Below are 15,537 nucleotides of genomic sequence, written 5' to 3' on the forward strand. Positions count from 1 at the left end.
AGCTGGCCCGCCTGAAGGAGGAGACCAAGGTCAGCATCATGGTGGACGGCGAGACCTCCGACATCTACGTCCTGCAGCTCTGCGTGCCCCCCCCCGGCCCCCCCGGGGGTCTCTGCCCAGCCCGTAAAGCCCTCAAAGCGTTGCTGAAGGAGACGGAGAAGGAGTTGAAGAAGAAAACCCAACGTCACGGCGAGTTGGTGGGCTGCGTCACCGTCCTGGAACCCGGCGGGGCCGGTTTGGGGAGCCGGGGACCGACGGGGGGCCGCGGCGGGGGGGGGTCGTCATCTGCAGCCGGTTGTTCGCGAGAGGAAGAACCCGACCGGCAGTGTCCCATCTGCCTGGGGGAGATCCAGAAGATGAAAACGTTGGAGAAATGCCGGCACTCCTTCTGCGAGGACTGCATCACGCGGGCGCTGCAGGTGAAGACGGCTTGCCCCATGTGCGGGCGCTTCTACGGGCAACTGGTGGGCAACCAGCCCCCCAACGGGCGCATGCTGGTCACCAGGGACGCCGGCCTCCTCCTCCCCGGCTACGAGAAATTCGGCACCATCATCATCCAGTACGTCTTCCCGCCCGGCGTCCAAGGGGTAAGATGGCACCGGCGCTTCCCACCCAACCCACCCGCCGGAGGGGGCTGGGTGTTGTTGGCACCCGGGTGTCCCCAAGCCGTCGGGGTGCTCCTTCAGCCAGATTGACACCCCTGGGTGCCCCCAAAACCTGATGAGTGCTCCTGGCCCCCTTGGGCATCCCTAAATCCTGCTGGGTGCTCCAACCCAGTTCTGTGCCCTTGGCACCCCGGGGGTGACCTCAAAACCTGACGGGTGTCCCTTACCCAACTCTGTGCCCTTGGCCCCCTTGGGCACCCCCAAACCCTGCTGGGTGTCACTGGCACCTCTGGGTGCCCCCAAACTGTGCTGGGTGCCCCTGGCACCCCTGGGTACCCCTGAACCCTTCTGGGTGCCCCCCACCCTAGCTCTGTGGCTCTGGCCCCCTTGGCTGCCCCAACCCAGCCCTGTATCCCCGGTACCCCTGGGCACCCCCAAACCCTGCTGGGTGTCCCTGACCCAGCTCTGTGCCCTTGGGCACACCCAAACCCTGCTGGGTGTCACCGGCACCCCTGGGTGCCCCCGAAACCTGATGGGTGCCCCTGACCCAACTCTGTGCCCCTGGCACCCCTGGGCACCCTCAAACCTTGCTGGGTGTCCCTGACCTCCTCGGGCATCCCCGAATCCTGCTGGGTGCCCCTGACCTAGCACCCCTGGGTACCCCCAAACTGTGCTGAGTGCTCCAACCCAGTTCTGTGCTCCTGGCACCCCTGGGTACCCCCCAAACCTGCTGGGTGCCCCAATCCAGCCCAGTGCCCCTAGCACCCCAAAACCCTGCTGGGTGCCCCCAGCCCTCTACCCCTGGGTCCCTTGGGTACCCCCAAACCCTGCTGGGTGTCACTGGCACCCCTGGGTACCCCAAAACCCTGCTGGGTGCCCCCAGCCCTCTACCCCCGGGTCCCTCAGGTACCCTCAAACCCTGCTGGGTGCCCCAACCCAGCCCAGCGCTCCTGCCCCCTCACCCACCCCGTTGCCCACCCCCCCACCCCGCCCCCGCCCCACCCGATCTCCATCCCCCAGCTCTGCCCCCCCCCCCCCCCCCCCCCTTACCTTGGGCACCATCCCGTGCCCCCCACCCCTGACACCCCCACCCACCCACCGCAGGTGGAGCACCCCAACCCGGGGGTGCGGTACCCCGGTACCACGCGGGTGGCGTACCTGCCCGACTGCCCCGAGGGGAACAAGGTGCTGGGGCTGTTCCGCAAGGCCTTCGACCAGCGCCTGACCTTCACCGTCGGCACCTCCATGACCACCGGCCGCGCCAACGTCATCACCTGGAACGACATCCACCACAAGACCAACTGCACCGGCGGGCCCAGCTGTACGTGGGGGGGGGACGGACCCCAAACAGGCTGCGGGGGCCTGGGGAGGCCATTCGCTGGCACCCCTGGGGTGAAGGGGACAGGCTGGGGGGGGACTGGGGGGGGCATCCCCCCTGGCACGGCTGTGGGGTGGGGGGGGGGACACCCTGGGGACAGGCTGGGGGGGGGCATCCCCCCTGGCACGGCTGGGGGGTGGGGGGGGGGACACCCTGGGGACAGGCTGGGGGGGGGCATCCCCCCTGGCACGGCTGGGGGGTGGGGGGGGACTTGGGGGGGGGGGACATCACTCCTGGCACAGCTGTGGGGCAGGGTGGGACGGGGGGTGGGGGCATCCCCCCTGGCACAGCCGTGGGGGGGGGGGACGACACCTGGGGACAGGCTGGGGGGGGACTGGGGGGGCGTCCCCCCTGGCACAGCTGTGGGGTGCGGGGAGCGCCCTGATGACAAGCTATGGGGGTGCAGGGGGGGGCATCTCCCCTGGCACGGCTGGGGGCCATGGTGGGGGAAGCTACCAGGGGGGAGCACCCAGCCGTGGTGGGGGGGGCCCCCCCGACCTGACACCCCACCACCACCCCCCCCAGGTTGGGTACCCCGACCCCACGTACCTCGCCCGGGTGCAGGAGGAGCTGCGGGCCAAGGGCATCACCGAGGACTGAGCCCGGGGGGGGGGGGGGGGGGGGGCTGGGGTGCCCCCAGGCCGCGGGACCCCCCCGGGCCCCCCCCCCAGGCAGGCAGCTGCTGCCCATGCTGGGGGCACCAGGAACGTGCCAGGGCCCACCGAGGGGGGGGGACGGGGGCCACGGTGCCACGCAGCGCCCCCCCCCCCCCCCCCCCCAGCACAGACGGACGGACGGCGTCACTGTACATACCCCCACCCCCCCCACAGCCCCGCCCCCAGGACAGACGGACAGGCTGGGGGCGGGGGGGGTGTCCTGTGCCCTCTGTCCATGCCCCCCCCCCAGCCCTGGCAGGGGGGTCGGTGCCCCTTGGGGGGCGGGGGCAGCAGGTTAATTTATTTTTTATTTTTACCCCCCCCCCCCCCCAGCTCTGTAACTTTGATCCAATAAAAATATGCAACGCCACAAGGGGCGTCCGGGGGGGTCTTGGGGGGGCCCTGGGGTGTCCCCCACACCACCTGGGGGCGGGGGGGGGGGGGGGGGGCTGGTATGGTGGGAGCAGGCTGGGCCGTACCAGCGTGGGGCTGGGACACCAGGATGGGGATGCTGGGATGGGACGTCGGGATGGGGACACCAGGACGGGACACCAGGCTGGTGGTACTGAGATGGGACACTGGGATGGACCTGGAATGGGGACGCTGGGCTGGCACACCAGGATGAGGGCATTGGGCTGGGGACATCGGGATGGGACACCAGGATGGGGATATTGGGATGGAGGGCACCAGCATGGGACACCAGGATGGGACACTGGGATGGTGCACCAGGGTGGGGACATTGGGATGGGGACACCAGGGTGGGGCACTGGGATGGGACACACTGGGCTGGGACCTGAGATGGGGACATTGGGATGGGACATCAGGATGGGACGTCAGGATGGGGCATGGGGCTGGGACACCAGGATGGGGGCTTTGGGATTGGGCACTGGAATGGGGCACCAGCATAGGACGTTTGGATGGGGACGATGGGATGGGGCACCAGGATGAGGCATGAGGGTGGGACATGATGGGACATTGGGATGGGGACAATGGGATGGGGACACCAGGATGGTACCTGAAATGGGACATCGGGATGGGGCACTGGGCTGGGACACCAGGATGAAGATATTGGGATGGGGACACAGGGACGGGACATTGGGATAAGACACCAGCATGGGACATTGGGATGGGACACAGAGATGGGACGTTGGGAAGGGACACCAGGATGGGACACTGGGATGGTCGGCACCGGGATGGGACACTGGACTGGGACACAAGGATGGGGTACCAGGATGGGACACCAAGATGGGGACATTGGTTTGGGACGGCAGGATGGGGACACTGGGCTGGAAAACAGATTTGGGACATCGGGCTGTGACACTGGACTGGGATACTGGGGTGGGACATTCCGATGGGATACCAGGTTGGGACATCAGGCTGGGACACAGAAATGGGACACGGGGCTGGGACACGGGGCTGTGTCCCCAGGAGCCCGGCCATTGCTGTGAGGGGCAGCGTGCGGGGGGGGGGGGGGGGGGCTGTGGTGGTGGTGGGGGATGATGGTGGGGGACGATGGTAGGGGCATCACCTGGGGGGGGGGGGGGGGGGGGGGGCACCTCTGGGTCACCCAGGGAGGAGCTGCAGGGGTGGCCCCGGGGTGTCACTTGTTGGGACTTTCTGGGGGGGATGTCACAGGATGGCTCCGGGGGTGTTTTTGTAGGGTTCCTCAGTGGGGGGCGGGGGGGGGGTATTGTAGGATCACCTGGGGGGGGGTGTTGCTGTGGGACCACCCAGGGGGTCAGTACTGCGGGTGCCCGTGTCCCTGCCGCTGCCAGGAGGCCACGGGGCCGGCGAGCCAGGGACCTCCTGGGACTCAGGGATGGGACCCACCTGCCTCCCGGCCCCCGACGTGGCTTTGCCCCCCCAGGAGCTGGAGGACCCCAACCCTGGACCAGGAGTGGCCTTGTCCCTTGAGGGTCCGTGGGCTTGTCCCTGGCAGGTCTGTGACCATGTCTCTGCTGCGTCCTTGTCCCTCGGGGGTCCATGGGCTTGTCCCCGCTGTGTCCCTGCTGTGTCCAGGTCCTTGTCCCTGCTGCGTCCTTGTCCACCACATGTCCGTGTCCGTGTCCCTGGTGTGTCCCTGTCCTTGGTGCGTCCAAGGTCATGTCCCTGGTGTGTCCCTGTCCTTGTCCATCGCATGTCAGTGCCCACATCCCTGGCACGTCCGTGCCCGTGTTCCTGCCATGCCCATGTCCCCGGTGTGTCCACGTCTTTGTCCCTGGTACGTCCTTGCCCACCACATGTCCACTATGTCCATCACATGTCCAGGCCCGTGTCCCTGGTGTGTCCTTGTCCCCGGCGTGTCCAGCCCCGTGTCCCTGGTGTGTCCTTGTCCCCGGCGTGTCCAGCCCCGTGTCCCTGGTGTGTCCTTGTCCCCGGCGTGTCCAGGCCCGTGTCCCTGGTGTGTCCTTGTCCCCGGCGTGTCCAGCCCCGTGTCCCTGGTGTGTCCTTGTCCCCGGCGTGTCCAGGCCCGTGTCCCTGGTGTGGCCACGGCCCCACGCAGATGCTGCCCACAGCCAAAAGGAGCCCATATCTGAGCGGGTGCTGGGCGGGATGGGACCCCGATGGGCCCCGGGGGGGGGGGGGGGGGGCGTGTCCAGGGGGACCCAGGGGCTCCTGCATCCCCTGTGGATAAACCACACCCCCTTCACCATAGGCCACACCCCCCACAGCTGAGCCACAAGCCACACCCCCCAGAGGAGCCACACGCCCAATTCTGTGCCACACTCACCGGGGGACAACGCCCCATAGGGGGCGGGGCTCATGCCCCAGCAAGGCCATGCCCCTGGCTGGGCCACGCCCCCTCTGGAAGCCACGCCCCCAGGTGGGGCATGCTATGTGCTCAGCTGGCCACTCCTGCACTGCCCCGGCTCCGCCCCCGGCTCCGCCCCATGGCCCTGGGCGGGGGGGGGGGGTGTCACTCTGGGGCTGGGGGTGCCGTGGGGCTCTGGAGGGGGGGCTCTCCATGGGGCGGGGCCATGGGGGGGTCCCACGGAGAGTCCGGGGGGGGGGTGTCTTTGTGGGGCTGGGGGGGGGGAGGGGCACACCGTAGGGTGGGGCCGCTGTGGGGGCTGGGCACCCAGCAGGAGGGGGGGGTCCTGGGCGCCCCCACCCCACCCGGGGGGGGAGGTCACATGGGAGGACTTGGGACCCCCCCCGCCCCCCCAGCGCCCCATAGCGCCCTCCCCCGACTCTGCAGCCCGTGAGTCGGCGCCTCCAGCCCGCCCCCGCCCCCACCCCAGCCCTGAGACACACACCCACCCCCTTGCACCCCAGTGACCCGCCCCACGGGGACCCAACCCATGGGCACCCCCGTCCCACGGGGACCCCCCCACCCCATGGCAACAAACCCCCCCCCCCCCGGTGTTGTCACCCACTTGCAGCAGTGGGTGGGACATGCGTGCTGGGGGCGGGGCTTGAAGGAAGAGGAGGGGTTAAGATGTGTGGGGTGGTGCTTAAAGAAAGGGGCAGGGCTAAGTGATGGGGTGGAGCTTAAAGGGGCATGACTAAGATGGGAGGGGGCGGGGATTGCAGAAAGGGGTAGTCCTAAAATGGGGTGAAGAAGGGGGGGCTAAAATGTGAGGGCGTGGCTTAAAGAAAGGGGCGGTACTAAGATGTGGGGGCGGTGCTTGAAGAAATGGGCGGTGCTAAGAGTGGGCAGGGCTTGAAGAAAGGCAGGGCTCAGATGTGGGGTGGTGCTAAGAGAGGAGTGGGCGGGGTTTGAGGAAAAGGGTGGAGCAAAGCTGTGGGGCGTTGCTTAAAGGGGCGGGGGTAATGCATGAGGGGGCGTGACCTGGATGGGGCGGGGCTCCCCCCCCCTTCCTTTTTCTGAACAAAGAGGCAGATTTCAGTCTGGTTAAAATCTCACCATCCATCGGGTAGAAAAGGGCGGGGGGGGTAGGGGGGGCAGCCCCTCCCCCAGCCCCTCCCCCAGCCCAGCCCTGGGGGTCCCGGAGGGGGTCCTAGGGCCGGGGGGGGGGGGGGAGGGGCTGAGACTTGGCACAAAAATCCTGGTGGCAGCACAGGGGCAGGGGCCGTACAATAGAAAACTGAGTCTCTGGGGAGGGGGGGACACAAAATGGGGGGGGGGGGGGGGGATGGCGTGGATGCCTGGGCCCCCGGGGGGGTGTGTGTGTGTGTGTGTGTGTCCCCGCACCGCCACCACCCCCCAAAGTACAAAAGAGCTAAAAACACCGCTGCGGGGGAGGCCCGGGGGTGCTCCGGGGTGGCCGCAGTCCCACGGCGGCCCTCGGTGGTGGCCCTGGGCGGTCGGCCCATGGCGGCGGCACTGGGTGGTGGCCCTGGGCGGTGGCCATTGGGGGGATGCCCCTGGGTGGTGGCCCACAGTGGCCGGCGGTGGCCGGGGGCGGGGGGAGGAATTAGTTGCCGGCCATGCACTTGAAGCGGTTCTTGAAGAAGAAGAGGCGGTGCTTGAGGCGCAGGCTGTCGTCGCGGGCGGACGGGTAGCGGTACCGGGCGTACTGCCGCTCGCCCTCCGTCCGGCGCCAGGGCAGGGCCAGCTTGGAGGCGTGATCCACCACCACGTCCTCACAGGAGCCCACGTGCAGCACCCCCAGCCCGTCGATGAAGAACTCTGGGAGGGGGAGGAGAACCCCGAAAACGGGCTCAGCGCTGCCGCGGGGGTCCCAGCACCCCGCCAGCGTCCTCCCCCTCTCTTCCTGGCGTCCCCGGTGCTCCCCACGTCCCCCACCCCCAGGTGACCCCGTTGTGGGGGTGACTCCCGCGTCCAGCCCCTTCCCTCTCCCCCGCTATTGACCCAGGGGTCTCCCCAGGTTCTCTCCCAGGGGACCCCAATGTCTCAGCCCCCCCCCCCAGAATCCCAGCGTTTGGCCCCCTCCTCTTCCCCAGGGGACCCCAATGTCTGAATCTCGCCCCTGGCCCCCTCCCACCCAGCACCCCAACACCCCGGACTCCCCCGGGACCCCCCTGATGTGTGCCCCCGGACCCCTTCCACCCCAAGGACCCCCCCCCACCTCCGGGACCCCCAGACACGCCCCCCCCCCCCCCCAGACCGTCTCCGCTCCCGACCGAGACCCCCCCCCAGGTCCCCTCCCAGACCCCCTCACCCCCAGACCCACCCCCCCAGGGACCACCTCCGCCGCCGACCGGGACCCCCCAAGTCCCCTCCCGGACATCCCCCCGCCCTCCTCCAACCGGACCCCCTCCCCCCACGACACCCCCCTTCCAAGGACCCCCCCCACCCTCTCACCGAGGTGGGCGACCCGGCGCAGGCGGGGGTCGAAGCCGACCTGCCGGACCTTGTCGGTGCGGGCCAGGAAGAAGTTGACGACGCCGTCGGTAACGACGCAGGCGGGGAAACCGGCCAGGCGGTGGTGGAAGCCGGGCCGCGTCCGCAGGCAGTCCCCCCCGCGCCACCCCCCCGCACGCTCAGCCGCTGCCGGTACGTGGTGGTGTAGCCCGTGATCTCCCGCACCGCGCCGCCCACCTGCGGGATGGCACCGGGGGCTGGCACCAGGCACCGAGGCATCCCCGGTACCCGCCCCGGTAACCCCCAGCGGCACCAGCACCCGAGACATCCCCGGTACCGCCCCCCCCCCCCCCCCAGTAACCCCCAGCGTCATCCGCCTGCGGCACTGGGAATGGCACCGGCACCTGGTGGTGGCACCGGGAACCAGGAACCGGTGCCCCCCCAGCATCGCCCGCCTGCAGCACCAGGAACGGCACCGGCACCCGAGACATCCCTGGGACCCCCCGGTAACCCCCAGCGTCACCCGCCTGTGGCACCAGGAACGGCACCGGCACCAGGTGCTGGCACCGGGAACCAGGAACCAGCACCCCCCCCGGTGCTCCCCCAGCATCGCCCACCTGCAGCACCGGCACCGGGAATGGCAATGGCAACCGGTACCCTCCCCAGCATCACCCACCTGCAGCACCGGGAACAGCAACGGCACCCGAGACATCGCCGGTACCCTCCCGGTAACCCCCAGTGTCACCCACCTGCAGCACCGGGAACGGCACCGGGCACCGAGACATCCCCAGGACCCCGCCGGTAACCCCCAGGGGCACCCGTCTGCAGCACCAGGTGTTGGCACTGGGAACCAGGAACCAGCACACCCCTGGTGTCCCCCCAGCATCACCCACCTGCGGCACCGGCACCAGGCACTGGCACCACCAACGGCACCTGAGACACCCCCCCCCCCAGCATCGCCCGCCGGCAGCACCAGCACTGGGCACTGGCACCCAAGATCCCCCCAGCATCGCCTACCTGCGGCACCGGGCGCTGGCACCAGGAACCGGCAACAGCACCTGATATCCCCCCAGCATCGCCCACTTGCGGCACCGGCACCAGGAACAGCACCAGCACCCCTGACACCCCCCAGCATCACCCACCTGCAGCACCGGCCACTGGCACTGGGCACCGGCACCCGGGACCCAAGACGCCACCCGGCATCGCCTGCCTGTGGCACTGGGGACCGGCACCGGGCACCAGCACCAACACCCCCTGCCTCACCTCAGCACCACCCGCCTGCAGCACCGGGCACCGGCATCCCCTGGGACCCCGCCACGTACCCACCCACCCACCCACAGCACCCCCTGGCACACCAGGCCCACCGGGACCCCCCCCCCCCAGCGTGGTGCCACCCACCCGCAGCACTGCCAAAACACCCCCCCCAGCACCCTGGGGGACACTGGGGGACGCCCTGGCACCAGGCACTGGGGACGTGGGGCACCGGGACCCCCCTACCCAGAGCATGGGGACCCACTGGCTGCCAGCACCCCACCGGTGCTCCCCCCTCCGAGCCCCTGGGTGCCCGCGGTGCCCCCCCCCCCGCCCCCCCCCGGTGCCCGCACCAGGTCCAGGCTGGTTCTCTCCAGCACGTCCACCAGCTTCTCCAGGCGGGTGCGGGGGGTGAAGATGAAGTCGTCGTCCACCCACAGCACGTACTTGGTGGTCACCTGCGAGACCGCCAGGTTCCTCCCGGCGAACCAGCCCTGTGGAGCCGGCGTCAGCGCCCGCCGCCCCACGGCCGCCCCACGGCCGTCCCCATCCCCCCCGCCCCCCCCTCAGCCGAGCCCCACGACCCCGCTGGAACCCACCTTCCTGGGGCCCACGGTCACCCCACTGCAGCCCTGCTGCAAAGTCACCTGGGGTCCCCCAGCCCCATGGCTGCCCCACGGCCGCCCCCTCCGAGCCCCACGGCTCTGCCAGAGTCCTGCCATGTCCCCCCTCCCCAGGGACCCACAGCCTTGCCAGCCCCCAGTGTCCCCCATCGCTGGGGTCCCACAGCCCTGCCAGCACCCCCCCCACACCATGTCCCCCATCCCCAGGGTCCCGCCGTCCTGCCAGCCCCCCTGTGTCCCCCATCCCTGGGGACCGACAGCCCCATGGCCCTGCCAGCCCCCTCCATGTCCCCCCTTCCTTGGGGTCCCACACCCCTGCCAGCACCCCCCCCCAACATGTCCCCCCTCCCCAATGCCCCCCAACCCCCCCGCCCTCCCCAACCTCCCCCTGCTCCCCAGCCCCCCCCAGCCCCCCACCTTGCCGAAGGGCATGAGGTAGTGCTCGAGGTGGGGGCCCTGCAGGGGCTCGGGGTGCTGGCTGTCATCGGCCACCACGATGGTGACGGAGGGGTAGAAGCGGCGGATGCTGGCGATGAGCCCCCGCAGCTTGTCGTACCGCAGGAAGGTCTTGGTGGCGATGGTCACCAGCGCCGTGACGTTGTACCCTGCCAGGGGGACGACAGGGACGATGACACGTCAGCCGGGGGGGGGGGGGGGGGGGCAGCTGGGGGGACCGGGGCACCCAGCACTGAGAGGACTGGGACACTCCACGCTGGGAGGACTGGCCCCCGCAGCACTAGGAGGACTGGTTTTGGGGTGGGCAGTGGGGTCCCCGTGGCTCACCTCCGTCCCCGTCCCCGTCGCTGTCCCCAGGGGAGCCGGGACCGTAGAGGCGGGGGGTGGGCGGGTGCCGGATGCGGATGGCGAAGGCGGCCTCGTGCCCGTCGGTGGAGAACTGCACTGGAAGGCAAAGGGGCGCTGGGTGTCCCGAGGGGTGGCACCCCCCACCTCAGGGTGCCCTGCACCCTCGGGGGCACTGCCACAGGGACACGGTGTCACCGGGCCACCCCTGCACTGAGCCTGGCTCTGCTGCCACCACAGCACCCCTTGGGGCAGGGACCCTCCGTGGCATCCGCGGGGGCCAGCACCCATCCAGGTCCCATCCATTGAACCCAGGGGCCAGCACCCATCCAGGTCCCAGCACCCATCCAGGTCCCACCCGTGGCACCAGCACCCATCCAGGTCCCAGCACCCATCCAGGTCCCACCCGTGGCACCCCGGGGGCAGCCCCCACCCAGCCCCCACCCCGCAGCACCCACCGATGTCGGCGGTGTCGGGGTGGAAGAGGGTGTTGGTGTAGGTGACGAACTGCAGCTGGCGGTTGAGGTGGTCCAGGTGGGTGGCGGCCAGCGAGAGGTGGGGCTGCCCCTCCCCCTGCAGCTCCACGCCCTCCACCACGGCCGCCACCGCCAGAGTCCCCATGGTGGCCGTCAGGTTCACCTGGGGGGGGGGAGGGGTGTTGGGGGGGAACACCCCAGGGTGGCCACGCCTGGGACACACCAGGGCACCCCCCGGCACCTGGGGAGGCTGCTGTATGCAGGCAGGATCATGCCCTGCCCACGCCCTGCCCACGCCCTGCCCACGCAGGATCACACCCTGCCCACGCAGGATCACGCCTGCCCACACCCTGCCCACGCCCTGCCCACGCAGGATCACGCCCTGCCCACGCCCTGCCCACACCCTGCCCACACAGGATCACGCCCTGCCCACGCCCTGCCCACACCCTGCCCACACAGGATCACGCCCTGCCCACGCCCTGCCCACACAGGATCATGCCCTGCCCACGCCCTGCCCACGCAGGATCACGCCCTGCCCATGCCCTGCCCACGCCCTGCCCACACAGGACCACGCCCTGCCCACGCAGGATCACGCCCTGCCCACGCCCTGCCCACGCCCTGCCCACGCAGGATCACGCCCTGCCCACACCCTGCCCACGCCCTGCCCACACCCTGCCCACGCAGGATCACGCCCTGCCCACGCCCTGTCCACGCCCTGCCCACACAGGACCACGCCCTGCCCACGCCCTGCCCACGCCCTGCCCTCACCTGGTAGGTTTTCCTGTCCGTTGCCTGCAGGCTGAGCCCTGCGGGACCACAGACACCGGGCGGTGAGCGGGGCCGGGGGCACCCACCCAAAGCCCCCCTGGGGGGGGGGGGGTGGTGTCACCCCCTGCGCCCTGCCCCCGCCACCCATCGCTCCCCCCATAGCCCCAGGCCCCCCACCTGCCCGGTGCCTCCCGTGCCCCACATCCTTCCCTGTGCTCCCCCATTTGTGCTCACCCCCCTTGACCCTGTCCCCCCCACCCCTGCGCCCCCCCCCAATGCCCCTGTTCCCCCCCCAGTGCTCCTGTGCCTCCCCACCCCCCCCCCCCCCACCCCCGTGCCCCCCCCTTGAGCCCCCTGCCCCTCACCGGGCACCAGGACGGTCTGCAGCGGCCGCACCTCCACCCCCTGGGCCGGGTACTCGAGGGGGGAGTTGGCGCGGACGATGAGCAGTCGGTCGGCCGGGGACTGCACCCTGCGCGGGGGGGGGGGGTGCTCAGCCAGGGGCTACCCTGCCCCACACCAAGCCCCAGAGGGGCACCATCCTGCCCCACACCGAGCCTGGGGGCTCCCATCCTGCCCAGTGTTGCGCCTGGGGGGTTGCACCCTGCCTTACACTGAGCCCCAAAGGTCGCATCCTGCCCCACACTGACCCCAGGGGGTCCCATCCTGCCCTGCACTGAACCCCAGAGGGTCCCACCGTGCCCCACACTGAGCCTGGGGGGGGGGTCCCATCCTGCCCCATGCTGATCCCAGGGGGTCCCACCTTGCCCCACGCTGATCCCGGGGGGTCCCATCCTGCACCACGCTGATCTTGGGGGGTCCCATCCTGCCCCACGCTGATCCCAGGGGGTCCCATCCTGCCCTGCACTGACCCTGGGGGGAGTCACACCCTGCCCCACGCTGACCCCAGAGGTCCCCCTGCCCCACCGCTGGGTCCCCCCGCTCACCGCAGGCGGTAGCTGTGGTACTCGTGCTCGCGCTGGCGCTGCAGGCGGGGCCGCTCGCCGGGGGCGAAGGCGCTGGCGAAGTCGACGCCGGGGCCCTGCCCGAAGAGCTGCCGCTGGAGGGGCAGCGCCAGCCCCGGCTCCGCCTCGCAGGAGCAACCGTTCCTGGGCAGCAGCCTGCCCCGCCCGCCGTCACCGCGCCCGTTCCGCACCCACGGGCGGGAACGATGCCCACCCACGCCCGGCCACCGCCCCCGCACCCACCCTGGCACCACCCAGCATCTCCCGGCACCACCCACCACCACCCCAGCACCCACCCTGGCACCTCCCCAGCACCACCCGCCACCCACCTGGCCCCCGCCCTGTCACCTCCTCCCCAGGGTGCCCCCATCCCTGTGGGTGCCCCAGCCCCCCCGCCCTGGCGTGCCCCCATCCCTGTGAGCCCTGGATTCCCCACCCTTGGGTATCCCCACCCATGGGTGCCCCCGCCCTGAGGTGCCCCAGCCCCGGGAGTCCCAGCCCCCACCCATGGGTGCCCCCAGCCCCGGGAGTCCCAGCCCCCACCCATGGGTGCCCCCGCCCTGAGGTGCCCCCAGCCCCGGGAGTTCCAGCCCCCACCCATGGGTGCCCCCAGCCCCGGGAGTCCCAGTCCCCACCCATGGGTGCCCCCGCCCTGAGGTGCCCCCAGCCCCGGGACTCCCAGCCCCCACCCATGGGTGCCCCCCACCCATGGGTGCCCCCATGGCCGGCGCGGGTCCTTACTCCATGACCTCCTCCTTGAGGCGGAAGGGGACGTGGGGGTAGGAGCGGGCGGGGGGGGGCAGGGGAGGGGGGCAGCAGGCGCTCGGGGGAGGGGCGCCGCAGGTCGATGCTGGGGGGGCCCTTGGGGGCCCAGAGGTGGAGGTAGAGGGCGGCCAGCGAGGCCGTGGCCACCAGCAGCAGGCAGAGGGACTTCTGCGTCCCCCGCATCCTGGGCACGGGAGGGGCCGGCGGGGCGGGGCTGTGGAGGGGGGGGGACACACCCCCACGTCACCCCCTGCCCCCGCGCAACCCAGTGCGCACCGGTGCAACCCAGTGCCCCAGCACCTCCCAGTGCAACCCAGTGCCCCCAGTGCAACCCAGTGCCCCAGCACCTCCCAGTGCAACCCAGTGCCCCCAGTGCAACCCAGTGCCCCCAGTGTCCCCAGCGCCCCCCAGTGCCCCCCAGCGCCCCCCAGCACCACCCAGCACCTCCCAGTGCAACCCAGTGCCCCCAGTGTCCCCATCGCGCCCCAGCGCCCCCCAGCACCACCCAGCATCCCCAGTGCAAAACCAGTGCCCCCCGTGCCTTGCACTGCCACCCAGCGCCCCCAGCGCCCCCCAGTCCCCCAGTGCCACCCAGTGCCCCCCCCAGTGCCCCCTTTCCGCCGCGGCCATGTGGCTGCACCCCCTCCATCACGCTCCCCAGTCCCCCCAGTGCCCCCCCAGTGCTCTCACCTCGGGGTGGGTGAGGAGGGTCCCGGCGGGGTCCGGGCGGGGGCGGGGGTCTCAGCCCACGCTCATGGCTCTGCCCCCCACGACACCGGCCTGGGGACACGGGGACAGCGTCGGGGGGGGCGGGGGGACGGACGACACGACACCACAGACTCGCACCCCCAGCCCCACCCTGCGCCGAGGGGACCCAGGCGTCCTGCTACACCCAGCCCCCCCCCCCCCAGGGACATCGCCGGGGACTCCCCGGACCCCCCCCGGGGGGGCTTTGTCCAAGGATGGGGGTTAAAGGGGAGGGGCAGGATTGGGGGGGGGGGGGGGCAGGCAATGGGGGGGGGTAATGGGGGCAGGTGGGGTGGGTGGGTCCGGGGTGCAGCGGGGCCGGGGGGAGCCGGGAGGCCCAGGGGGTGCGGGGGGGGGGTGTCGGGGGATGCGGGGGGGTGGGGGGGGGCAGCGGGGATGAGGGGAGGGGATGGGGGTGTCCGGGGGTTCGGGGGGGGCCCGGCGGCCTTGGGGGGTGCCGGGGGATGCGGGGGCCGGGGAAGGGGCCGGTGTCGGGGCCGCGGGGCGGCGGCAGGTGCCATCCCCCGCCGCGACATGTCGCGACATGTCGCGACAAGGGCGGGGGGCGGCGGACGGCTCCGGCCCTACCTGGTTCCGCCGGCGGGTCCCGGCGCTCCGCGGCCGCGCACCGGCACCGGCAGCGGGGGGGGGGGGGGGGGCGAAGGGGGGGGGCAGGGCGCCCCCGGCGGCCCCGGCCGGGAACGGCACCGCCGCAGCCCCGGGAGGGGCGGAGGGGGGGGGAGGGAGCTTCGGGGGGGGGGGGGGCAGGGGGGAAAGGCGGGGGGGGACACCCAAGGCGGGGAGGGGGCGGCCGCCGGTGTCACCGTCGCGTCGGGCCCGGCGGGGGTCGGGCCTGCTCCGGGGGAGGGGGGGTGGGGGGGGTGGAATCAGCGCCCCACCCCCCCCTCCGGCCCCCCCAGCGCGGCGGGGGCTCCGGCCGCCACAGGCCGGGCTTTGTGCCCACGCGTGGGCCGCACAACGGCCTCATTGAGGCGGGGGGGGCCGGGCCTGGGCTGCCTGCGCCCCGCCTGCCCCTGGGGGGGGCTGGGGGGAGATGGGGGGGGCTGGGGGGAGGGGGGAACACCAGGGGATGCTGGGGCGCGTGGGGGCCGTAGGGAGATGGGGGGGGGGGATGCTCAGGGGAGGGGGGGGGGGGGCGGCTGCGCCCCGCTCTGACCCACGCCCGGGTCTCGGGAAGGGGGCGAGTGCCGCGGGGGGGGGCGCGCGTGTGCGCGCTCGGGGCTCCCACGCACGTCCGTCGCCGTGCGCACG

General features: G+C 71.9%; 2 protein-coding genes across 2 annotated transcripts; one reads left to right on the plus strand and one right to left on the minus strand.

The window, feature by feature from the left end:
- Window positions 1–5: 5 nt before the first annotated feature.
- On the plus strand, window positions 6–2,598 carry LOC143174048 (putative E3 ubiquitin-protein ligase DTX3; the record flags this gene model as incomplete). Its single annotated transcript, XM_076364138.1, has 3 exons — window positions 6–587; window positions 1,710–1,926; window positions 2,390–2,598. Coding segments are annotated over 3 exons (993 nt in total), but the record flags the coding sequence as incomplete, so codon positions are not given.
- A 4,348-nt stretch (window positions 2,599–6,946) lies between these two features.
- Window positions 6,947–14,892, minus strand: LOC143174047 (beta-1,4 N-acetylgalactosaminyltransferase 1-like). Its single transcript, XM_076364137.1, is given in 14 exon segments — window positions 6,947–7,233; window positions 7,870–8,028; window positions 8,031–8,106; window positions 9,474–9,614; window positions 10,161–10,348; window positions 10,527–10,643; window positions 11,003–11,183; window positions 11,789–11,826; window positions 12,154–12,260; window positions 12,736–12,909; window positions 13,495–13,635; window positions 13,637–13,732; window positions 14,209–14,298; window positions 14,854–14,892. Coding segments are annotated over 12 exon segments (1,602 nt in total). The 5' UTR covers window positions 13,702–13,732; window positions 14,209–14,298; window positions 14,854–14,892; the 3' UTR covers window positions 6,947–7,018.
- Window positions 14,893–15,537: the final 645 nt, after the last annotated feature.

This window comes from Aptenodytes patagonicus, unplaced genomic scaffold, assembly GCF_965638725.1.
Source record: "Aptenodytes patagonicus unplaced genomic scaffold, bAptPat1.pri.cur scaffold_638, whole genome shotgun sequence".
Lineage (NCBI taxonomy): Eukaryota > Metazoa > Chordata > Aves > Sphenisciformes > Spheniscidae > Aptenodytes > Aptenodytes patagonicus.